Source organism: Mus pahari, chromosome 3 (assembly GCF_900095145.1).
Source record: "Mus pahari chromosome 3, PAHARI_EIJ_v1.1, whole genome shotgun sequence".
NCBI classification, from domain to species: domain Eukaryota; kingdom Metazoa; phylum Chordata; class Mammalia; order Rodentia; family Muridae; genus Mus; species Mus pahari.
Window position 1 is genome coordinate 113,157,433 of NC_034592.1, and position 25,891 is coordinate 113,183,323.

At 46.6% G+C, this 25,891-nt stretch overlaps 1 protein-coding gene across 1 annotated transcript in view; it reads left to right on the forward strand.

Moving 5' to 3' along the window:
- The window catches only part of Tgm3 (transglutaminase 3), a 37,228-nt gene extending 11,600 nt beyond the window's left edge, over positions 1–25,628 (forward strand). Inside the window, exons 3-13 of the mRNA XM_021194488.1 lie at positions 198–437; positions 1,100–1,218; positions 2,540–2,668; positions 5,509–5,686; positions 5,785–5,920; positions 12,988–13,091; positions 13,869–14,114; positions 17,285–17,593; positions 20,030–20,187; positions 22,961–23,094; positions 23,521–25,628. Coding sequence (XP_021050147.1) covers positions 198–437; positions 1,100–1,218; positions 2,540–2,668; positions 5,509–5,686; positions 5,785–5,920; positions 12,988–13,091; positions 13,869–14,114; positions 17,285–17,593; positions 20,030–20,187; positions 22,961–23,094; positions 23,521–23,668 — 1,901 coding nt within the window. The 3' untranslated portion in view covers positions 23,669–25,628. The remainder of the gene's footprint in view (positions 1–197; positions 438–1,099; positions 1,219–2,539; positions 2,669–5,508; positions 5,687–5,784; positions 5,921–12,987; positions 13,092–13,868; positions 14,115–17,284; positions 17,594–20,029; positions 20,188–22,960; positions 23,095–23,520) is intronic.
- Positions 25,629–25,891: the final 263 nt, after the last annotated feature.

A 25,891-nucleotide genomic window follows, 5' to 3' on the forward strand; every position in this document is an offset into this window, starting at 1 on the left:
GCTACTTCATAACTGCAACTTTGCTACTGTTAGGAATCGTAATATAAATATCTGTGTTTTCTGATGGTCTTAGGTGACATGGGACCCACAGGTTGAGAACCATGGACCTAGGGGGACTCACGGTGACTTCAGAGCCTGATTTCTTTTAGGTCCTGCCCAGCCCCCTTTGTTTCCTTCATTTTCTGTTTCTCTGACAGGTCCCCAACCCTCTGAGTCAGCCAGGACAAAGGCTGTATTTTCTGTCTCCGGGAGAAGCACGGGTGGCTGGAATGCAGCGCTCAAAGCCAACAGTGGCAATAATCTGGTCATTACTATTGCCAGTCCTGTCAGTGCTCCCATTGGATTGTACACACTGAATGTTGAGATCTCCTCCAGGGGCGGGGCCTCCTCTGTGAAACTCGGCACGTTCATAATGCTCTTCAACCCATGGTTGCAAGGTAGGTCTCTAGGCACGGCATTTCCCACACATCCCTGATAGAAACAATGAGTGCGGAAAAGAGAGATGGCTAACCTGTGCCCCTTAGGGCTTAGATCTGGTTGGAGAAAGCCTGTGGGCCATGGAAGGAACAGAAAAGCTACTAGTCAGGAGGTCTGCACTTACCCGGCTGTGTGACTCTAGACAGTTACACGATCACCTCCATCCTCAGACCTTCCCATTAAGTGTACATTGTGCTGTCCCTTCTGGAGCTCCCATGGGGGTTTGTGTGAGTGTTTATACTCTGCACAGCATGATAAATTATAAGAGATAATAGAAGAGTAAAAGTCTACAATGTGGCAGTACCCTTCTATCTGAAGGAGCAAATATCTTATCCTTAGGTCCAGTTTTTAGACTCTTAGGTCAGCTTAGCTTCTCTCTCTAGACTGAGTATCTCAGGGAGAGCTGGAGGTATCATAGTCCAAGACATCAGTCTTCAGTAGAGATTGGGGAATGGGATGGGCCCAAAATGACTCTCGCTCTAACCCCAACACTAGTCTTCAAGAGTGGGAGGACTGATTTCATTGGTTCATGATGGCATCTGTTTGTCTCCCCCTCTCTCTTTCTGTGTGTGTGTGTGTGTGTGTGTGTGTGTGTGTGTGTGTGTGTGTGTGTGTGAAACAGGGGATGATGTCTTTATGAGTAACCATGCCGAAAGACAAGAGTATGTTGAAGAAGATTCTGGCATCATCTATGTGGGTAGCACAAATCGAATTGGCATGGTTGGCTGGAACTTTGGACAGGTAAATGGACCATAAGAAGACTTGGGTTGTCTCCCTAATACACAAGATGCTTGGGGCAGATTGTCCCATTTTCCTGCCCTTCTATCTGTTCATTCATTTGGAACATCAGTTGATCATCTACTCTGTTCTAGACCCTAAGCTGAACACTAGGGATACAGATGAATAAATCTGTTCCAAATGAGTCACAAGCTAGTTGGCACGATGGACACATTACTGGATTGATGAAGTGAAATATTTCTGATGCCATAACACACAAATAATTACAAGACCCAGCAAAGAATCTCAGGACAACAATGTAGCTTCTGGTTTTTATTCCACACAAAATTGTGGTGAAGCTCCATTATTGACTATGCTTGGCCTTTCAAACCCATAGCCTTTGTTTTTGCATTACCCTCTTAGCCCAAAGAGTTCCCTGGTTTACTCAGCTTAGAAGATGTTTAGGAGAGCCTTTTTGCCTTTCATTTTCCAGGCCATAGGTAAAGACATTAGAATGAAGTACCTTGGGCAGCCAGGATGCCTGCATTCCCAGCAGTGGGTGGGCAGGTGCATGCATATCCATTTGAGGTTCCATTATGTAGCTAACTGCATCAAGTTTCTAAGTTGAGTTTATGTATTGACTTAATTAAAAGGGAGAAAATGGCGAAGATGAAAGTTCATAATACACACTAGAGTGGGAGCAGGGCGACTTGGGGTGGGATAGTTTGGGAAAGCCTTTCTTATGAAGGAGCTTGTGAGCCTGGGGAGGGAAGGGAGGCTGCTGGCTAGCTAGCTTGAAGAAGAACATTCTAGGAAGAAAGAGAAACAACCGCAAAGACGCAGGGCAGGAAGAGCTAACATGTGAAACAATTCACATGGGTCTTATTTTGTAAAACTATCTTTAGTTATGTCTTCTGCCACATACTTTATCTTTATACCTAGTTCTCCAGGAATCTAAATGGCATACTCAAGATCACAGTCAGAGGCACAAAGGAGCTTTGAGATGAGTTTGGCCTGATCTGTTGTTAAACACATAGAGAAACTAAGGCTAGAAAGACTGACTTGTTCCTGAGTCCACAGCAAGCTGAGAGTGGACTGCGCTGTGCCTTCCCCTGTTCATGTTAGTGGAGTGAGTTAAGGCTCATGTGGAGTGAGAGATCTGGTGAGCTTGCTGGTCAAGGCTAGTTCTGGTGACTGTTCTTCAATACCTCTTAGCTGTGAAGGTCACAGAGTGACAGGGCTTGGATAGGTCCTGTGGTCCTCACCATTGTGCTCCTTGTTCTAGTAGTTAGCCAACAAACTGGGTCGTTTCTTTCATTTTAACCTGTGGTCCCATTATAAACAGTTTGAAGAAGACATTCTGAACATCAGCCTCTCCATTTTGGATAGGAGTCTGAATTTCCGTCGTGACCCTGTGACCGATGTGGCCCGCAGAAATGACCCCAAATATGTTTGCCGGGTGCTGAGTGCAATGGTAAGTTGCAGAAAACGATAGCAAATACTTAGCGTGTTGTCATGTGTCTGCATGTCAGACCCATGAACGCATGGCTCATGTTTGGTAGCTATGACCTTGCCCATTTTGCCAATAGAGAACATGGAACTCCTATAAATTAAAGAACTCGCCTGACATTTGTAGTGACCAAGCAGCAAAAACAGAACCAGACCCCAAGCATGGCTGGTTTCAAAGCTCTTTCTGCCATATGGCAAGGCCTGGTTTAGATGGCATGGGAGCATGCCCTTTAGGTGTTTTCCAGAGATAGGATGAGAGGGAAGAGGAGACGTTCTGCTCCATCATGAGACCTCCTAGGAAGAGGGGGGTGTGCCCAATGAGACTGGGATATGGGCTTCCTCAGCAGCATGGGACCCTCAAGTTTCCTGACCGGAGGAGAGCAGAGAGCCCCATTCATTTTTAGACAGAGAAAGAGGTTCAAGGAACTAATGTGACTTAGTCATAGTGTGTACTTGTGAGTCAAATAATGTCTTGAGCTATCTGGTCAGGACTTCTTTCTATTCTCATGGACCTATACATGAGAACAACACACACACACACACACACACACACACACACACACACACACACACACATACACACCACAATCCTGGAGGAATCCATGGCTCTGCACTCAAGTGTGTACAGAGTGTCTCCATCTAAAAGGATCTACCTGTTTAAAAATGTTAAGGTCACTGTGGTGGCACTTGGAAGCCTGAGGAGGCCAAAGGATCATGGGTACCTAGCCAGTCTCAGCTTCACAGAGGAACCCTGTGTCTCCAAAGAAAGCTAAAAATCAAAGTGAGCTCCTCCATCCTAACTTTCCTGAAGTAAGTAATCACATAGAAATCTTTGTCATCATTTTTTGTCGTTGGCCTGTAGTTTAAGCACACCTTGGACTGTGCCCAGGCTGCCCAGTTACTTTGTTAGAAATCTAAACAGGCTTCGGGTAGCACGCTGATGCCTAAGATTAGTTAGGCAGGGCTTCTCAAAAGAACAGGATCTAGAACAGAGCCTTGCAGAAAAGAAGTGAGATGGGCCCAGAGACCTACACTTAAGACCTACAGATCCAGGAAGGCCCTGGATATCCAGGACAGAGAATGGAGCACTGGGCTGAACCTTTAAAAGCAAGTTGCTTAGATAAAGGATGGCCGATGGAGGCAGAGGTCAAGTAAAACTGGAGATCAGGGCCACTTAAAAAGCCAAGTGTCCTGCCAACAAGTAGAGTAGTTGAGTCTAGCCTTGAAGCCAGCTGGCTCTTCAGCTGCTGACTCACTCAGCCTGAGGCCAATCCACGCTATCTCAGGGCCGATTTCCTCAGACATGCCTCCCTGATGTTCTCTCCAGACCCTCCTTTCGGGCTGGGCCAGGCCAGGAGCTAATTATGGTTTATGCAGAGCTTTGAAGTACTCGGCTTTCAGCCAGCAATGACCTTACCCCAAGCACCCATGACCCCTGGAGCTGGCGAGTTTCACATCTTCCCTGGTCAAGGACACCCTAGCTTGCATGGTACCCCTGGAAGTGACAGAGAGCTCACCTCTGGGCTGGCAGCTAGGCAAGACTGGTGGCTCATCCTGGCAGAGATCCTTCTATGTGTGCTGTTCTCTTTCATAAGCCTTGGTACATCCATAGGCACTCCAACGAGAAGGGATAGATCTGACAGGTAGAGGAGCCAGTCTGTGAGGTCCCAAACTAGCCTCGCACTGTACAGTTGGGATAAACAGCAGAGTTTAATGGTCTCTGAGAACTGGCTGGAGGGGTTCCTCTGATGAATCTTTGCCTGTATTGGAATGTGAAGGTGCAATGGCCAGGGAAACAAACTGACTCCCAAGATCCCCAAGAAGGCAGGTGACAGGGAGCACCTATGAGCTCTTTCTCCTCTCTCACCTGGTGGTGTATGAAGATGAATGTGAGCATTGCTGGAGAGTGAATCCAGCTGCACATGTGCTAGGCAAGTACCCTTCCACTGAGATAGATACAGCCCCTGGTCTCTTCTACTACTTTTACTATGGAGAAATCCAGGCCTATACAAAAATAGAGAGAAATATACAAGTCCTTAGGTACCTGTCATCGGCTTCAACGACTGTCTACTGAAGGCCGGTTTTATGTCCTCTCCGATCCCTTCTCCACAGATGACTTGGTGCACCTCAACATTGCCTCCTTTGATATCACTCCATCTATAAGTACTTCATGCACACCTGTAAAAGAAGTGGAAAAATAGAACTCAGCTCCCCCCCCCCCAGTCCTCATCCAGTGACTGTCAGTAGTGCTGTGTCCCATTTGTGCTCCTTATACTAGAATCATATTTAAATAGAATGAATAAATGAACAAATGATTGAAGGAAGGAAGAAAGGAAGGAGGGAGAGAGGGAAGAAGGGAGGGAAGGAGGAAGGGAAGGAAGGGCCATATTCCAACTTTTTTTTTTTTTTTTGAGAAGTTATATGTTAAAGTTCCAAAGTGAATTTTAGAAGACAGGTTAAACACACGCACACACACATACAAGCAGACAGACATTGCCTTCTGCAAATAGGTTTTCTGAGCCCTGTCTTGCTGCTGACAAACTGTGGAGTCTCCTGCTTCATGTCATCCTGTGGTAAAGAACTGATGTCATTCAGAAGCAATCAGACATGGCCCATTAAACAAAACACCTCTAAACTCATAAACCCCCCTCCCTTTAAGTGATTTGTTACAATTTTCATTATAGACAGGTGCACTCAAGGCCCCACGGCTTCCTCATCTCCCACCTTGTGTTCTGACTTCTGTACGTCTCTCCTATAGGCAAGGCATGGTATTAATTCATTTGGGATATGGGGCTGTTTCTACAGATTAATGCAAACGATGACAGCGGTGTTCTTTCTGGGAACTGGAGTGGTAATTATGCCGGTGGTGTGGACCCAAGGACCTGGAATGGTAGTGTGGAGATCCTCAAGAACTGGAAAAAATCGGGCTTCAGGCCAGTCCAATTTGGCCAGTGCTGGGTCTTTGCTGGGACCCTCAACACAGGTGACATGGGCGTGGTGTGCCTTTTGTGGGTCAGTGGGCAGTAATGGAGTATGCTAATGTACCATCAATAGCATCCTCACAGTGACTTTGGTTTGTAGTGCTGCGGTGCTTGGGGATTCCCTCTCGGGTGATCACCAACTTCAACTCAGCTCACGACACAGATCGAAACCTCAGTGTGGATGTGTACTACGATGCCATGGGAAATCCCCTGGAGAAAGGCAGTGATAGCGTGTGGTAAGTGATGAGCCAGTTCTCTGGGCATAGCACACCATGTATGAGGAAGTCTCCCCTGTTGCCCTGAACCTCTGTTCCACGCTGGAATCGGAAGGAAAGTAACACACGAGCCAGGGCATTAGTTCAGAGTAGAAATGCTGCTGAGCTAACCGTGTACCTTGCAGGACCTACACTCTAAGTCTTGGGAGGGTCTGATGCCAATGGAAATCCGGGTTAAGAACTCTAGGAGATCACTGGAGGTTTACAGCAGCCATTAACCCTGGCCCCAGTTCAGAAGTTAAAATAGAAGCTACTGATTTTTCCAACAGAGAATACAAATTTATCTTAATTCACGCAACCCACGTCACTTAGTTTTTTTCTCCTTTAGAAGGGGTTACTTTGTTTGTTATTGTTAGGTTTTTTGTTTGTTGGTTTGTTTGTTTGTTTGGGTCTTTCTTGAGATGTAGAATTACTGCAGCCAAGGATAACCTCCAGCCTCATACTCAAGCTGTTCCCGCCACAGCTCCTGAGAGCTAGGATTGCAGGTGTGCACCACCGTGCACAGCTTATTTTCTTAAACAAGAAAAAGACCCAGTTGCATGTTCTCATAGCTTATATACACTCATTATGCATCTTAGTTGACAGGAGGAAAACGTGTTTCTTCTGGGTTGCAGGTGAAAATAAGAAAATGTATGTGTTTAAGCATCACATATTTCTAATCATAAATACACCATAGTCACATGGAACCATATGCATATATATATATATATATATATATATATATATATATATATATATATCAGATGCCAGCTAGAAGTAGATTTTGTAAAGCTTTAAAATGAATACTTATATCAATGTGTTTACAGTATATACATATTATTACAGCCATTTAAGGTTATACCATATGGTAGGTTATTAACAGCTATTATCAATGGAATATTCTGTATACGTGCATAGATACCTGTGGCTCTCTTTATATAAAGTATCACACACATAGTCAGTAATCCATTGCTTGAGTCGGTTTTGAAGGACACGCATATGCATAGTTGCTCACAAGTAGCCACATGGCTAGGTGAACTTTATAGCAGTTACCATTTCTGTCCAACTTTGAGCTTGTTCATATAACGGGTTACTTATTATTTCCAGAATGTGAAAGTCTAACTTTTCTGAACTGTGTTCAGTCTCACAGGAAAAAAAAATGAAATAAAAAAGTAAGGAAAGTTTTTTAATACAGACAAACCACCCCATGCCAACAGCTGAACTAGTAAAAGTGTCCCCTCCCCTCTCCAGGACAGTCACACAGCCTCAGGAGGTTTCCCAGCGAGTTATCCTGGGAGACTTTTCCTTTTCTTGCAGATACACAGCTTTTTCCCTAGTGACATCGGTGCTAATGACAAGAGTTTTGCTTTTCAGCTTCCCACAAATTAATTTTTTTCTTCTTCTTCACGGTTTTGTTGTGGTGTCTGAAATCTCCCCACAGTCAGTCAGTTCTGATCACTGGGGGAAACCGCTCCTCCAGAGGAGGAGACAGATGTCTGGACGGGAGCAGCCTGGTGGATCTCTGTGGGAAGGCCCCTTGTGTTTTAGCCTGGCTGTGATGACCCATCACACCAGGAACTGTAAGGAGACCACAGGACTTAAGACCCCTCTCCTGAAAGCATCCACACAGTGTTGGGGACAAGGGACAGGGCACTGGGAGTGATGTCCAGACCAGTGATTTAGGTCAAGCCCTGTGGAAACCCAGGGAAGGGACCCTCAAGAGATGCTTCAACAAAAGAGAAATGTGGGGCTTTAAAACTGAATTCATTTTATTGGCAGCCTGGTAATGTATTCCAAATACAATCACCTTGAAGACAAGTAGAGCTACTGCTATTCTTTGGCTTTAAGGGAAGGTTCCAGATCTAGAATCAGACTTCCTATGGGGCCTGTCACCCTCACTCTCCTACGTCTTTTTATGGATCCCTTCTCAGAAAGCCACGGGACTTGTATCCACCACACCCCCTACCCCATACCCTGGCAGCTGTGTGCAGAGAACCAGGTCTGGATGGTGTCATGGCAGAGTCCCGAGCCTTGTTTCTAGCTCTGCTACACACCTGCTCTGGACTTGTGCAAGCTACACACCTTGCTCCCAAGTTTCTCCTCTACTGAAGCATTAGAGTTGGTCCAGGACTTGATTATCATCCAAACGTCTTCCCAGATAGTATTCTTCTTCCCAGACCCTGTATTTGGTGTGAGATCTAGCTGCTCCCTCCAGAGACCCACACAGCAAGCACATCCAAGGAGGGAATGACTAACCTTTTATAGTAAGCACGGGTTGATTTTAGGCAGAAAAACTTGGGCCTAAGCCTTCATGTCATAAATGTTGAAAGCTTTAGATTTACACTGCTGCTATTCATCGGGAACGTGACTTTGCAGGTGAGGATCGGTCAGGAAGTGCTTAGCAACAGCTGGTGTGTGGCTGGATGCCAGCCAGCACTCTCCGTGCTGACGTTTACATTCACAAATCAGGAGATAGGTATGGTTACTTTATATATTTTCAGACCCAACTGGCGAGGGGCTGAGACACAGAGAAGTTGAATTAAATTTATTTTCTTGGCAGTTTAGTAATTTATTTCAAAAGTACCAGAGAATGCGATTGCCATTGTTCCTGACTAAAGCCTGAGACATCCAACAGATCCTATCTGGGTATTTTCCAAAGAAGGCTGGCAAGACATCATGATGTGGAATATTAGGTTGGGTGCCGTCTAAACCACTTGGATGGAGGAGCTGAGTTCTTTGACTCACTTTAAACAGTAAATCACACTTCCTGATAAGACCAAACATATCCCAGGGGTGCCACAAAGAAAACTGACTTGCCCAACGTCACACTGTGAATTTGTGACTAAGTTACAGTTAGAACATAATAGGTTTCTATTAGCACAAAGAACATTAGGACTGGAGGCCAACTGAGGGAGAGGGAGAGTCCTGATCATCTCACAGAGGAGTGAAGAGATGCCCACCAAGAGTTACAGCCAGCCCTCTGTATTCCCTAAATGATATCATATACCTGTATGTCACATTTACACCATATTAGGCATTATAAGTCACCTAAAGGGAATATATATATATATATATATATATATATATATATATTCCATTTTGAACATTGTAGAGTTTGGTCCCCCAAGGAATACTGGAGCCAGCCCCTTGTGGCCTGTAACTTGTCTAAAGATGAGCAGCTAGGAGACAGACACTGACTGTGAGATGCTTAATTACTTCCTGTTGTTTTTATTGTCTGTGGGGTTTTTTGGTACTTAATTTCCCACCTATACATTGAAGGGCTGGGTTACGCATCCTCTGCAGTTTCTTCCGCGCTCCCTTGTAGTCACACATGCAGCCTCCAACCCAGTACAGCTCCTCCCCAGGCCTAAAAGAGACAAGCTTTCTTGTCTATCCAGAGCCTTTGCTTTCTTCTGGAGCAGGATACTTGGGGGAACTTGATGTTGGTGGGTGGTGCTGGTGGTGGTGGTTGTTGTTGTTGTTGTTTTTAACCCAGGTTCTTATTGGGCCACTGAGAAGGGGAGGGCTCTGGAGATTGTTCAGAGTGTTGACCAAATTATTAGGAAAAGTTGCCCAAGTTTTCTTGATAATTCTAACTGCTTTTCTCTGTTCACTCTCCTCTCCCTCCCCCTCTCCCTCCCCTCCCCCTCCTTGTCCCTTGTTGCACCCAGGACACTATCTGCAGATTTTGCAGAGCTCCAAGGTAGGAGGCAGATGAGGATTGCCCTGCCCTGCCCTGCCTTACCCTGCTCTGCCCTGCCCTACCTAGGGAGTGGAGTGTTCAAAGAAGAGCTGTTGGTCCCTATTCTTCTTCAGTGACCCATCCCCTGCCTTCTTATACAGAGCTCTGCCTTTGAATTCCTGCCCCTGCTAACCCTCAACCACTTGAACTGTAGTGAGGTCACCAGGGCGGATACAGGAGCCTTGTTCCCAGAGCTGTTCAAATCAGCAAGCTTGACTCAGCACTTGCCCTGGGACACTGGGTGCCGAGAGGTTAAAAGCAGGGACTGTATAGAGTAGTTTATAACCGCACACAAAGAGCAGTGGTTCCGGAGTAAAAAACGGAAGCATTGGGTGATGGGCAAGACACAGAGTTCTGCTCAGCACAGTCCCCAGATCTGGAAAGGGTCCTGGTGACACAGTAGCTGAGGCTGTGTTTGCAGTTTACCTGCAGAAGGAACCGGGGTTTGCTTCCTAGGCAGAACCTCCTCACCCAAGGAACTCAAAAGTGACAGAGCTCAAGACAAGCTCTAGAGTGGGGGTTTGTAAACCTCCAGGCTTGCATCATGACTCGTGGACCGGGAGCTGGGGGGGGGGGGGGGGCAGGCTTCTGTGACTGTTCGTAAGCACGCAGTCCTTCTGAGGCCTGAGGCGGGAAGCCTGTCTTTTCCAGAGCTTATTTTCTCTAGTTATAAGGAATTTTCAAATTATAAGAAAAGTAAAACTCAACTATAGCCATACTGTTCCCACGTTTTAACATTTGATCATTTCCTATCCATTCTTTAATGCTTTTTAATGAGTGTAGAATTAAGATAATTTTGCAAAGTTCAGGAACAAGATAGAACATGTGATAAATGCATCCTATTATGTCTCTCAGATGGAAGTCAGCCATCTCATGGTTCCATTTATAAGATTTGCTTGCTTTTTAGTATGGGACTGAGCTTAGAGTCTTCAAATGTTTTTATATTTATTATTTGTTTAACTGCCCCCCCATGTGTGTGTGTGAATGTGTGTGTGTTATAAACATGCTCTCCTTGCTACTAAATATCCTTCAAAAGTGAAATTATTTAAATGTAATATGATCCATTATACAGTTAAATTATTACTGTATTCTATATTAATACTGTGACATTTGTTTCCCTTTCCCTCCCTTATACTTGAATTTCCTGAGTGTAAGTTGTAGAATCACTTTTCTTGGTGTCACAGTTTATGAATCATAAAAGAAAAACGGAATGGCTAATAATTTCCATTTTATAGAGTCAAAGATTAAAGGAGTTAATACAGGGGCAAGGCTATGTATCAATGGTAGAGAGGTTGCCTAATAGATACAAGGTTCTGAGTTGGAGCCCCACCACACACACACAGACACACACACACACACACACACACACAGGCACACACGCACACAAGCACACACACTGTTTTCTATCTTGATTTTGTAATTAATTTTGTTTTCATTTTATTTTAGAAAATCTAATTGTTGATTTGGGGTTTTTGTTTTTGTATTTTGCGGGGTTTGTTTTGCTTCTGAGATGTGTGACACTGTGTAGCACAATCTGGCCTAGAGTTCGCAGTCTCCTGCTTTGGCGTCCCAGGATGACATCTGTGTACGACACACACAGCTTCCATTTGGCTTTCTTACTTTATGCTGTATTAGATAACCTCTCCGTGTTAAATACTGGCTTCATTTTGCTTGTTATTTACTTTACTGTCGTGTGGTATTCTATTTATAGCTGTGCAGCAATGCATCTGGTCATTCCATTAGTGGGGAATTTTTCTTCCAACATTCTCTCTCACAACCATGCTGGAGTGAGCACCTTAGGCGGGACAACTGTGCATAGCCATGAGGTTTTCCACTGGAGAAATCCCTCATGGTGGAAATACTGGCTTGGTGGGTATGCAAATTTTTAGAGATTTTTATACTCATTGCCAAATTGCCCTCTGCAAAGGCCTTACCACTTTAAATCCTCATCGCTGCCAGTAGCAGTTGCTTTCATACTGAATGTGACCAAGGCCCCCTAGACTTTAATCTCTGTTTAGAAGGCAGAATCTATCATGGTTTCTCTTTACCATTTTTTTTTTAATCCTAATGTAGGCATGAGAAATCCCCTTTTGAATCAGGATTATCCAAGGGACTTTTAATTTTGTTTTTTAAAGATTTATTTTTTTTATTTATATGAGTACACTGTAGCTGTCAGACATACCAGAAGAGGGCATCAGATCCCATTACAGACAGTTGTGAGCCACCATGTAGTTGCTGGGAATTGAACTCAGGACCTCTGGAAGAGCAATTGGTGCTCTTAACCTCTGAGCCATCTTTCCAACCCCATTTTAGTCTTTTAATAGCAGTGAGGTTAAAACTAGAATCATATGTTCAGCCACCATGCTTAGGAAAGCTGTCACTCTTTATTGGCATATTCTTCTTTTTATTTCCCTCTTACTAATCTGTAAGTATCTTATAACTGTAATATGGTTAAGTTTCTATCTAGCATATATGTTGTACCCATTTTCTACTTTATTGGTTTTTCGTCATCTTTTTTTTCTCTCCCATTTGCAGACATAATTCATGTGATTGCAGATCTCTCTTAAGTATGCTCATTCCTCCTCTCTTATAGCTGTTCTCATAATAAACTTATCCACTAAATTATTCAATTTCAGATACCAGAGCGGGTGCAGTTAAAACATTCCATTCGATTCTTCTAAAAAAAATTCTATTTGTCTGCCAGAAGTTCCTCTCTTTTTGTTCTCCATGAATATATTCCCCTGTATGCCATTAATTCTGGTTAGAGTAGCTTCTTTAAAGCCTTTGCCTGACAACTTCAAGTCCTGACTGTCTTTTCTCTTGAGGCTGAATTACCGTAATTGCTGGTCCTGTGTGTTGAGTTCCTTTGGCTTATACCCCAGGCATGCTGAATGGCTGTTATCCTCTTACTGTGTGCCAGCAAAACCCTAGATGAACAAAGACTGCACACTGCCTCCGTACAGTGGGAGCAGCTCAGCTCCATCATTTTTGTCACAATACTTGATTTGTCTCATGCATGTATAGTTCAAGGGTCACCAGACATGAGCAGTTTATAGACGAATTTGGGGTTCCTTTCCCTTGATTCTTGCTTTTCAGAGCAGCCTCCTTACTCTCCTTGGTCAGCCCAAGCTCTTTCCTTCGTCACTGAGCCTCAGGCTACAGTCCTGGGAGGATTTCAAGGAGATGACGCCCACCAGGACTAACAGAATCTCTGGCACAGGGAGCACCTTCAGGGAGGATCTGAGAGCTGCATTTGGTCAGAGAAATGGTGCTGTCCTTCACTTGCTATGTGGCCTTCTGTCTGCAGGAATTTTCATGTCTGGAATGAAGGCTGGTTTGTGCGGACTGACCTAGGGCCCTCATACAATGGATGGCAGGTGCTGGATGCCACTCCCCAGGAGAGAAGCCAAGGTAACCCCACTGGAGCTGCTCTGAGCTTGCCCAAAGCCCTCTCTAGCTCCACGGTGTACAATGGGATGAAGATTTTTCCTTATTTTGTGTCATTTAAATGGATCCCTCCTCTGCAGCCCCTCAGGCTGTTGCTACCACTGAAGAGCCCTAGCATATGTCAGGCAACAGGGAAAAGATACTCTCCCTTGCCAATAATTACTTCCTTTCTCTGCCTCCAGCAGAAGCCCTGGAGTCAGCCCTGTTATTCTTTCTGTGACAGGCCCACGGCCATGGGTGCTGCTTCTGCTCCCTCCTGTGTGCCTTGTGACAGGCGAGGCTCCCTTCAGATGGGTCGCCTTGCTTCTGCGCAGGCCTGAGCCTTTACTTTTAGTGAAGGATGGGGTTAAAAACTCTGAGGAGGAAGGATCCCAGGGACCAGATGTTCAGGAAAGAGTCTAGAGATAGAAAGTCAGTACAGCTCTGGACCAGAGTGATTTCAGAGGCAGAAAGGCAGCCCCTCAGAGAAAGACCAGACTGACCGCAGTGGTTCTGCCCAGGTGAGACATGCAAGTCTTAAGTGGAACTGGACCAGGGACTTGGTACAGAATGATGGTGATGGGTATCTGCTGTGTGCCAGACCAATAGGTCACAGTTCGAGATGAGGTTTGGCTAGAGTAAAGGCAGAGGAGTGCTATGTTGTCATATCAGTATGCCCCCAAAGTCAGATCCTAGCCAGGCTGGAGTGGATGGGTTTAGCTGTGGTTTGCATACATCTAAATTCTACGTCCCGGCCATCAGGTGTGTTCCAGTGCGGTCCAGCTTCCGTCAATGCAATCAAAGACGGTGAGGTGGACCGGAATTTTGACATGATCTTCATCTTCGCGGAGGTTAATGCAGATCGCATCACTTGGATCTATAATAATAGAAATAACACCCAGAAGCAGAATTCTGTGGACACTCACTCCATTGGCAAATACATCAGCACCAAGGCAGTGGGCAGCAACTCTCGCATGGATGTCACAGACAAGTACAAGTATCCAGAAGGTAGGATAGGTGCTGACAGAGCGATGCCACATGGGGCTTGGTGATGGGTGGACAGCTTTGAGAGTGGCAAGAAAAAGAGCTTTTCCCTGGTACTCCAACATCCCAGCTGGTTGTACGGAAATGGCAGGATGTGCCAAGTGCCCAACTGTTGTTTTCAATGGGGACAGATGCATAAGGACAGCTACAATACCTGGGAGAGTTAACGTCAGAGCACAGACTAGTATAAACCCAGCCCACCTTCAGATATGCCCTTTCTCAATTGTCAACTGAACCGATGTTACTATGATTGGGCATCACAGGGAGAGGCCCCGTCCTCAAGGGGTTTGGGACACATTTCTCTATCAAGTCTCTAGTCTCCAAGAAAATAGACAGAGAATGCCAGCTCAGTAAAGAAACAAACTCAGGGGTGTGAGCTTGTGCCAACTGCATGCCCCCACCCACTCAGGAGCCTCGGGTGTGATTCCCAGAGGAGGCTAATGAAATCTCCATCATCTGTCCTGCTGCCATCCTCCTACAGTAACCTAGGAAGGCCATGGTCACACGGAAGTTGCTATGGGAACCAGCAGCATAGCAGTTCTCAGGGATGGCAAAAGCTCTCCATTTGGAGGTGTGGTTCCGCCTTAGAAACAGCCCAGAGTAATTTAGCAGTTGCTCTAGCAGGCCATGGCTACTCTCCAATGGATTCATACTTTACACTTTCTAAAATACTTGGAAAAAGTTGACTCGAGACTCAAATGATCCTCACAGTCAATTTCTAGGAAGCGGTAAGGGGAAGGGTGAAAGAAAAGTGTGCTTCTAAAAATCAGACTGAATCTCCGACAACTGCTGGCTATTGGTGTTAGTCAGTGTTCACAGGAGGTAGAGTCTAACTCTGAAGCCAGAGGTGTCCACTCTAGGTACCAGTGGATGGACACTTTGTGGTCTGTAAACTGTTGAAATTCTCTGAAATAGAAATACACTTGTTTGAGAATGGTAGAGCATTGGAAGGAGATCATGCCTGCTGTAGTAAACTATCTGACAACTTTCACAGTCTGAGTGCCTACTCCAGGTACCCTGTAGATAAAACTCAGCAGATGGTGTCACTGGAGAGGCAGGTGCCAGGCTGGTAATTTCAATAGCATGGTGTAAGACAAGCATAGGGGACAGGAAACGAATAATCCGGGACAGAAGGCGACTCTCAGTCCTACCTACCACTTATAACAGGCTTCGTCTTATCTCTGATTTTCTTGTTCCTCAGCCAACAAAACAAGAATAGCAGTGTCTCTCTTGGGTTGGATTCCAATACAAAAATGCACACAAAGTAGAGTGTTTAGCACACAGTAAGGACTTAATGACTAGGATAGGGATCTCCGTCCATTTGGATACCTTCCCTTCCCTGGAATAATGCCCTTCCACGGACTATTTTGTTCATGTACTGCTGCTCCCCTGGCTGTATGAGCCGGCGACTTTCCCCATTACTCTCACATATTGAGCCTGCGTCTCTGAAGTCCTAGAAACCTTCTAAGCAATGGAGAGAGGCCTAGTAGGAAGCTCCCTCCAGGCCTCCTGGCAGGACCTCTGCTCATGCGTGACAGCAGGATAGAGCAGCTTTCTGATGTCACCATGTCTTCTTGCCTAATAATGCCAGTTGGTCTCAGAGAGCCCCAGGCAGGAAAAGCTCATAAAAATGGGTTGCTAAGCATTTGCACAATAGCAATACTGCGGTGAGAAAACAGCAGCAGGAAGCATAGTCTTGAGTAAACTCAGCAGGTGACCTATATAGGCTCTGGAACCTCCTTGTGCAAACGCCTGCTTTGGGGACTCACGCAAAGAGGCTCAGAGGCTCAGTAGAGCCTTCAGCTTTGGGTGTGGACTAACAGCTCAGCTAGAGGATGGAAGGGCACCCAGAGGAACCTGACCCTCAGGGAGCTCTCAAGCCGGGTAATCTAGCCTCTTGCTTTCAGCAGGGTGGGTACAAGGGAGGAGCCTTAGACCAGGCTCCAGATCCCTGGAGATGAGTCCTTCCCTTTCTTCATCCAAATCCGAGAGTAGTCCGAACCAGTCGCTTCCCTTCGATTGCATGCGCCTCTGAAGTCCCTGCCAGGGAATTTGCATAATTCATGAAAAGGACTCACTAACTTGTAGAGTACTTGTCTTAAGCCTTCTGGTTTACTTTGAAACTTTCACAAGTTGGTTTTGGGAATGCCTAAGGGTCCATACATGCCAACATGGTCACTCTTCTGGCTTCTAGGAAGGCCAAGACCTTCTGCTGTATGGTACATGTGTCTGCAGGTCGAGGCCAGGAGCGGATGGTGAACTGCTTAGTCAGCCTGAGCTTGGAGTTGTTTGCTCTGCTCCCAGTGTGCCGTGAGCCTTTAGGGTGTCGCCAGTGCTATCCTCTCACGACTTCTGCTGCCACCGTCAGCAGCACCTGTAGAGTCAGGGAACGCACCCTTTGTTTGAGCCTTTGTGGTTTGTTTGTTTGTTTGTTTGTTTGTTTGTTTGTTTGTTTTTTGAGACTCCAAACACCTCAGCAATTCAAACTAGCCATGACTTGGAACCTTATCAGCCTCAGGATATTCTTGCTGACTTGCACAGACAAAAGTGTCACTTGCTGACTTCTCAAAGTGCCTTTGGACACAAGCCCAGGGAATGTGGGGAAGTGATTTGGAGTTCTTTCTCCTCTGAGTCTGGCTTCGCTTATGGATTCATTCTCAATCCTCTCCGTTCAGTTTTGTTGTCTGCTTTTAAATGATTGGTTTGTTCTTCAAGTCTCAGGAAAAGACCATCCAGTCAAAGAAAGAGAAAGGAAGTGAGAAAGAGATGGAATGAAGGAGGGAGGGAGGTAGAAAATGAAAAAAAAAAAAAAAAACTAACTTAATACAAGGAAATAATGAAGCCCCATAGTAATGTTTGCAGAGACTGGCCTAGCTTTCTCGGTGGCTTCCCGGAGGTATAGACTTGATTGAAAAGGGACCACAGCCCAGCTGGCCTGGAAGCCTTATACTAAGAAGGGTTAATGGAGACCTGACAAGATTAGACCCTTGCTGGGAGCACCTTGGACAGGTAGAAGTGGTGTCAATGTTAGATCTAGGTCATTTTCCAGGTGGGCCATACTGTCCATTGTCGGGATTGCAGCTACATCCCTGAGGTACCCTTGTTTTGTTTTTGTTTCTCTCACCAATGCACAGGTACCAGTGAAGAAAGACAAGTGCACCAAAAGGCTTTGGAAAAACTCAAACCTAATGCATCTTTCGGTGCAACCTCTTCGAGGAATCCAGAAGGGGAAGACAAGGAGCCTAGCATTTCTGGGAAGTTCAAGGTCACTGGGGTACTGGCAGTAGGCAAAGAAGTCAGTCTGTCCCTGATGCTCAAAAACATGACTACTGACAGGAAGACGGTGACGATGAACATGACAGCCTGGACCATCGTCTACAATGGTACCCTTGTCCATGAAGTGTGGAAGGACTCAGCCACAATATCCTTGGATCCTGAAGAAGGTAACTAACTCATCCAGTAGTTGGTGGGACTCAATCAATCTAGGGCCCAAAAGAGTTGCTCACGGATGAGATCCTACTGCTTTCCGTGAGTCAGTTGACTGTGGATGGAGTAGTGAATGGCCTCCACAAGTAAGCTTTAGTTCTGATGTTCTGGAAGTTACTGTCCTTTGAGCAAGGCCAGTCACTACAGTGTTAACTCCATGTTTGTTATGCCCTGGCGAAGGAAGAGGGAGGCTTCAGCAGTTCATAGCCACAGCACAGTGTCCTGTACAGGTTTATGTCACCTGCATGATTTTCAGAGTGAATATAACCTCATCTGACCTTCTTTAAAAGGGGGTGACTTCAAGCCTCATTTACACAAATGAATAGAAGGCTTCAGATACTTGTGGCTCGCTTGTGCCATGGTGATTAAGGGCCAGTGCTGAGGTCTTGGTCCTTGGTGTCCTGATGTCAAGCCCAGTGTCACCTCCTGTTTGCTAGGCTTTGTAGCTGTTTTCCTGCTCTCACTGCCCCCTGCCCCAGTACTGTTGTAGGTCTGACCTTGGGTGGTCTTCGAAAGATCCCAGGGTCTTAAATCCTTGTCCTGTGTTGCCCATAGCTTCCAGGCTCTGGGTGCGATTTTTCCTGATGACAGTGACAGGTTTTCTTGGAGAGCTAAGCATTTGGGAGGTTCAGTGACTTGTTGCTCCAGGGCAGCAGAGATGGGAAGGGAACCAGACAGAGCAGAGGGAGACTGAGTCTGTGGGATTAGAATGTAGGTGTGTGCCGGCATTGGCAAAATCCTGGAGCTGTCATGAAAAGTTTGGGCTGACAAAGCAGATTGACAAGGGTGGGGTGGCTATTTGCTTCACATCAAGAATCAATAGAAACTGGTTAATTATATAGCCTGTCCTGAAAGAATTCCAAGAAAAAATGAGCTGCGTTACCTCTGCTAAGGGGCAGCATCCCTTCCAGCAGAAATGTCAGTGTCAGAAGCAACTGTTGGTGCTATTTACCTCTGACACCTAAATAAAATAAAATAAAATAAAAAATAAAAAAGGAACCCAGGGTTTCCTGGATGTTAGGCAAGAAGGCTACCAAAGGCACATCTCTAACGTAGGACTACCTACTTCTGTAGACCAAAAAATATCCCATATGAAGGGGGGAAACATTTTAATCCTCTGTTAAAAAAACAAAACAAAACAAACAAAAACCCAGCAGAGTGGAAGGCAAAGCAGGTGGCGTGGGCCTCGTAGCCTGACGCTCAGGTGCTTCCTGGATAAACGTGGATGAGTCTTATTCCCTCTCTGAGCCTCAGCGTCAGACCGCTGAGGAGACTGGATCAACTGATTTGAGGACTCCTTCTTCATATTAGCGACTGCTGTAGCCAATCCCCTCAGTAGAAGCAGAGGGAACCTTCTCCCAGTTGTCTTACCCTCAAAGCCACGGAGCACAACCCTGGGAAGACCATCTCAAGAGGGAAATCTCCACGATCCGCAGTGTCGGAAGGCTTTTGTGGGGTGAGAGCGTAGCTCACTGATAGAGTATGTGCTTAGTGTGCACAAGGTCCTGGATCCTGTTTCCAGCACCACAGAGGGAGTCTTTGAGGCCTAAAGAGAAGCCAGAGGAGGAAATCCCACTAAGGGAAAACCCACAGGTCAGAAGTATGGTGGAAACAAGACTGATGTATGTGTCTACACTGACGAAGAAGTGCAGGGGGTTTTTAAGGAGGGGGTTCCTTTTGCACAGTTGGGACAGGGCCAAGTTGAGGGTCTGAACTTTATCCCCGAGGCAGTGAGACATCATGGAAGGCTTTTGTGGGGAAGTACATGAGGACCGACACGATTTAGAAAACCTTGTGTGGTCCTGGAAGCTGTGCCTTCCTAGAGTGTGAACAGTTCTGAAGCGGGAGTGCCCAGAGGGAGGAAGCCGAGGACACTGTCACTCTAGGATCACAGCTTATTAGATGAGTGAGAGAACTGAAGCAGTTAGCCAATGCCTCGGCCTCCCCGCCTCGTCATTACTGTGTTGTCACCCAGACTGCCACTGCCATTGAGCAACAGGCTAGCATCCCTTCTTCCCTCCCTGTCTCTTAAGAGGACACTCACCCTCTGACACTTCCCAGGCCTGGGAGGGGCAGTTAGCTGCACTCAGCCCTTCAAATCCCTCTTTTTTGGATGCAAGCTTGCTTACTTGCTTGCATCCTGGAACCTCCTTGTCCCTTACTCTGCCCCTTCCCACCTCCCGATTTCAAAAAAAAAAAAAAATCCCAACCAAAACCAACAAACCCACAAACTCAACAAACCGCACCCACCCTGAGTGCTGAAGGCTTTGAAAGCTATAGGCGACATACGGGGCCTTCTGCCAGCTCAGCCCACCTCGACTCAGATCTAAAGAGGACCCCAGAGCTCAGCTCCACCCACGCTCAACCCACCCACGCCCCGCTTCTCCCTTCAGAAATACAGTATCCTGTGAAGATCGCGTACTCTCAGTATGAGAGGTACCTGAAGGCAGACAACATGATCAGGATCACAGCCGTTTGCAAGGTGCCCGATGAGACTGAGGTGGTGGTGGAACGGGACGTCATCCTGGACAATCCCGCTTTGACCCTGGAGGTAAGGGGATGGAAAGGGTGCCTCCCCCCGGTCCCAGGAGCCCCGCTAGCCGCAAAGAAGGGAACAGAAAAGGCAGGTTTTCCCCTAGGGATGTACATAAGAGCCGCATGGATCTGGCCACACTTTGTCTACTGTACCTGTATATAGTGCTTGCTTCTTCCTATATAATCCCACTGCTGACTTCCTGAGTCCCCATGGTACAGGATCCAGGTCGTTGTGTCTACCCTGGTCCCACCTCTCGTAAGCTGCCCCTAGTTCCTAGGGTTCCTGGTGTCAGGGCCCCAGGGTGTTCACTGTGATAGAGGCTCCCATTTCCTATGCAGCTGCTGCTTTGCTGTCTGTCTGTCCACTGTGCTTCAGGACAGGGGTGGTCCCACCTCAGGACTAGACAGTCACTATGGGGTAGTAATTGCAGCCTTGAGACTTACTCCTAAAGAGACCTGGCCTTGTATCTGGCCTCCAGTATTTGTCAGCATGGAAAGTGAACAAGCCCTTTAGCTAAGTCTGTTGCTTCAGCTCTGTCAGGAATGAGGGGATGCTTTCCTTGCGGGGTGTCACTTCCTCAGGGGAGCCATGCTTGACAGATCTTCACAGATCAGGCCTGGTCATTCTAAACGTTTGTCCCATTGAACGTACACCTTCGTATAACAATTTGTGCCCCTGTCTGATAGTCAGTGTTAATGCTGTTCTGGGGTCATCTCAGCACATGAACCTCATCAAACAGAAACAGCATCCTCTATGGGTCATGCTCCCGTCGAGCTTGTGGCTGTGGGTTGCCATCCCTCCTTTCCCAGAGGGAAGCTGTTGTCAGTTCCTGTATGGCTCCTGCATGGTGCTCCTGCATGGTGCTCCTGCACGGTGTTCCCGCACAGTGCTCCTGCATGGTGCTCCTGCTTCACAAGGAGTTTCCAAGAAGCTCTCCCTGTCCGTCTCTGCAAGATGATGGACTGCTGGGTATTTTTTCCCAACTTCCAAAGCGAGGTGACAATAATACTTGGTGGTGACCAGCTCAACTATAAAAAATATTTTGTCCTAAAAGGATGAGCATTTAAATTAAGTTAGTTTCCCCCCATTTTACTCCCTAATCCTCAAACATCCTTACATAGTCATCTTTTATTCATATATTCCTATTCAATTTTTAGATCTCCATATGACATCTGATTTATCTTTAAAGACATTCTAACATCTTTATCACCAATGCTGTCACGATAAAGGCCATACTGAACTTCCTTGAGTCTTTATAAGATACACCCAACTTTCCTTCTCTCAAACACACCCTCCCCTGACGTCGAGATTCTAGAAAACAGAGACATTTTTGACCACAAAATAAGTGTGGTTCACCCAGAGCAGTGTCAGAAGTTCAAACTCATGAAGGGAATCTATAGAAAAGGATTAATGTTCTAGGTAAAATTCTCTCATCTCATCTCATCTCATCATCGGTCCCATCCCACTGTCTTATCTACTGATTAGTAATTAACATGGGCTAACCTGGGGACCTTTTCCAAAGGCGTGAGTCTTTCTAACTCATGACTAGTACTACATATCCAGTCTGCTGCTTGCACCTATAGACCCAAGTTGATATATAACCATAAAGAAACAAGACACTGGAGAATATAAATGTGTGTGTTTATAGACTTGGTTAATAAACAGCAATAAAGATAATTAAATATACAGATGTAGCCATTTAACATCAACAGTAAGACTATGGAACTTCTTATATAGTATTGTTGTATACCAACAGCACAAAACTATGCTTTTGTCTTCTAATTATTTAACATACTTGGAATTCCAAGAGAGAGAAGAAGTAATCGCGATGTGTAATGTGTTTCACTTCTTCAGAGTATACTGTGATATATTGCAATGTCTGTCAAGACTCGTCTAGGCTTTAGGCCAGGCAGGCCCTTTTGTTTCCCGGTGTGTGAGTTTCCCAAGCTGTCAAATTAGTCTGAACTTGCTCCTTTACACCATACAGTGGTAGCCATGAGCACTAACAACAAGAAAATCAAACAAACAAACAACTAACTAACTAACAAACACAACAGCCGCCGGGGTTCTCAAAGGAAGAGAGAAATGTGCTCGTCACGCCATTTCAGCATCTATTTCCAAAACACTCTCTTCCCTTTCCGTGACGTCATTTGTTCCTTGCTAGATGGGGAGATAATTAATTATCCCTCCCCACCAGCTTTGTCTGCCCGGATCATGGCTGATGCTGAGCAACAGCCCTCACTTTCCAGGGTGAGGAGGTAGTTTGTGTTACTTACACGGTCCCAGGTCCTGTTGTCCTTTTCTATGACTCCAGCCTCCTGAGTGTACACTCATGTGTGTGTGGGGGGGGGGCGCATGCAAACACACACACACACACACACACACACACTGTTGTGCACACACACCCCAAAAATGTTTTAAGGAAAAAAATAACCACTAAGTAGGAGGTTCAAGAAAACTAGCTGGCAGCGGGCTGTCCTCAGAAGCAAGAACTGCCCGTTCTTGATGAACTGAGCTGGGGTTGTGAGCTTGTCTCCGTATGCTTCCAGTCACAGGGAACAACACATATAGTGTTTCCCATATACAGTGTGGGGATAATGGCAATGTTTTGCTACCCCACATGGAGGTTAGGATACCATCTAATACTTAGGGCTGAATGAAGTGGCCTTCCTTTCATCATGCTAGGCTGCATTTCTCTCTCACCCTATCATCACGCTCAGCTCTCACAGGGGAGCAGGCAGGGGCCACATACCTAGCATCTTAACTCATGGGCCCTCCCTCCCTGCAGGTGCTGGACCGGGCTCATGTGCGGAAGCCTGTGAACGTGCAGATGCTTTTCTCCAACCCCCTGGACCAGCCGGTGAACAACTGCGTGCTGCTGGTGGAGGGCAGCGGCCTGCTGCGTGGCAGCCTCAAGATTGAGTGAGTCCCGGGCCCAAGCAGCTCTGTGGGGGCGGATAAGAGTCGAGCAGGGGGGCCTACCCTGAGCCTTTAGGTAGTAGACAGAGTGCCCTCTGGCCTTGCGATTTCATTCTTTGTGGGCCCTGGTACTCAAGAATCTGCATTCGGTTTGGAATTCATCAAACTTGAAGTCTTCGTTGCAAGTGCTAAAATCTGGTCTTCAGGACTTAGCATATTTGGGAGACCATAAGACTATCTGTCCCCTCCCTAGCTGGCTGTCACAGAGTCAAAGGGAACCAGCTCACCTCGAGAGGCAGCTAGAGGGCACTGAAGAAATGGTGGCTTTTGCCTGACTCCACTAGAACAGGACTTGGAGTCCTCTAGGGCCCATGTAGCCCGGGCCCTCAGGATGTCACATCAACACTAATCTCTATCCTTCCTTACCAGTGTGCCATCCCTGCGCCCCAAGGAGAAGTCCCGCATCCGATTTGAGATTTTTCCCACTCGGAGTGGCACCAAGCAACTGCTTGCTGACTTTTCCTGCAATAAATTCCCTGCAATCAAGGCCATGCTGCCCATTGATGTCTCCGAGTGACCGACCCAACAGTACTCCCACAGACCTGGGTGACACAGACCAGACAGTGCTCTCCTGTGGAGTGAAACTGTTGCCTATGCTGTCCAGCCTGAGAAGCCCCCCATGTCCCCAAGGCTGCCAGACATGGACTTGTAGCAAGCCCCCCACCCACCCACCCAACCCCTCTCACTTCAAGCTAGGCCAGGTCCCCCCTGGTCTGGGACTTGATCAGTTTTGCACATTTCCTGATTGCTTCCCTTGGAGACGGCCTGTTCTGTGAACCCTTGACCCCGCCGATCCCTTATACAGAGCAGCACCGGAGCTCAACACAAATTGGGAAGAAGCCAGCTTGAACTGCTTGCTGATCCCAGCCTGCAAAATGAATACCCTGTTCCACGCTCAGCCTCTGTGGACGGCAGGGCGTAGTCACATACCACATCACTCGCATCCTTACAGTCAAAATAAATGTCAAACTAGTACAACCAGACAACACCGGTTCCATCTGACTGCTTTGCCTGAGGTGGTAAAGGTGGGCGAGGGGCTGGGGTCACCTCCTCTAGAGAAGGTCCGGACTCAGAAAGGCCTTGTCCATTGGCACAGATGTCTACAGGAAATGTGTTTGTTCTTTGCGGCTTCTAAGACAAAAGTAGGGACCCACTGCTAGTTAGGTCTGGAGAACTTTCCCAGGTAAAACCCCAAGTGAGATGAGGCTGCCACGGCAGGCTCTGACCCAGTAGTTCTCAACCTGTGGGTCCTGACCCCTTTAGGTCTCCTTTTCAAAGAGATTGTCTACAACTATCAGAAAATGCAGATATTTGCATTATCATTTGTAACTGTAGCAAAATTACAGTTATGAAGTAGCAACAAAAATAATTTGTGTGTGTGTGGGGGGTGGTCACCACAACGTATTAAAGGGCCCCAGTGTTAGGAAGGTTGAAAACCTCTGCCCTAATCACTGTCTGTGCTTAGGAAACTCTTTGGGACCTTTGTGCAGGTCTCAGACAGAGAAAGAACTTCCAAGTATTTTTTAGGACACTTAAGAGCTGTTCCCTGCTGTGTTAGTCCATTTTCTGTGACCCTATTGAAATGCCTGGGGCTGGACCATATACAAAGAAGGGGGTTGTTTTGCTCACAGATTGGAGGGATGAAAGTCCAAACATGATGACAGTGGCTCTAATAGGGACATCATGGCAGTTGGTAGACATATATACAAGAGGAAAGAGTCACATGGTAAGAAAGGAAGTCAGAAAGAAATGCAGGGCTACAGCTGGTATGTCACAACAATCCATTCCCATAACTCTGGGTCTCATAAGAACTGTGTATCCCTCTGGAAAGCAGTACCCAGAATGGCTGCCTGGTACCCCTTTCCTGAAACTCTCCATCACCTCTTAACATAACCACACTGATGGCTTCCAGTTCATGAGCCTCCAGTCAAAACTCAAACCCCCTCAAACTGTAGCACTCTCCTGGGCCAGCCTCTGCTCCCCGCAGCCAGAAGAGCCTGTGTTTGTCAGCCAGCTATAGCACTGTTGCCCTCAACAAACTCAGACAACGCCTCAGCATTTGCCTGTTGAAATAACCCCCAGCAACTGAGCACACACCTGCATTCCCAGCTCTTGGGAAGTTGTGACAAGAGGATCATGAGTTCAAAACCAGCTTGAACGAGCTATGTAGTGAGACCCTATCTCAAACAAACAAAATAATCTCATGCAGACTCCATTAGTTCACCCATCGATGTTCTGACCAATTCCAGTCAGGCCGTTCTGTTTTAGTTTTGCAAATTTCAGGAACTATTCTAAACAGAAATGGCCACTTCACATCTGGGCCAAAGCCTGCTCCCTTTATACTCAGCTCAGGCCTCCCTGGTGCCTATGAAGGAAGTCATCCCCACCTTCCTTCCTTTCCTTCCTGTTGTTTGATCCTGCAGAATTACAGCAGGCGGGGAAGTCACGAGGCAAACGACGAAAGTGACTTTCACTGGCACTGATGCCACGTGGCCACAAGCCTCTCTTGTGAGCTGGCGTTTACAGCTTGCCCTCTAACATAGACAGCATGGCTTTGGCCCGAGAGGTGCACATGCTGGCTCCACTGCCCTAGAAGAGTACAGAAGTGCTGTATGATGGCTTCAGGCCAGGTCCTGGCCCAGGAGGCTCACATCCCCTCGCCCACCAGTGAGTGTGCATTGACAAGCACACTGTGCTCACCAGCCTTTCCCTTCCCACCAGTCAAGCTGCTCCCACAGCC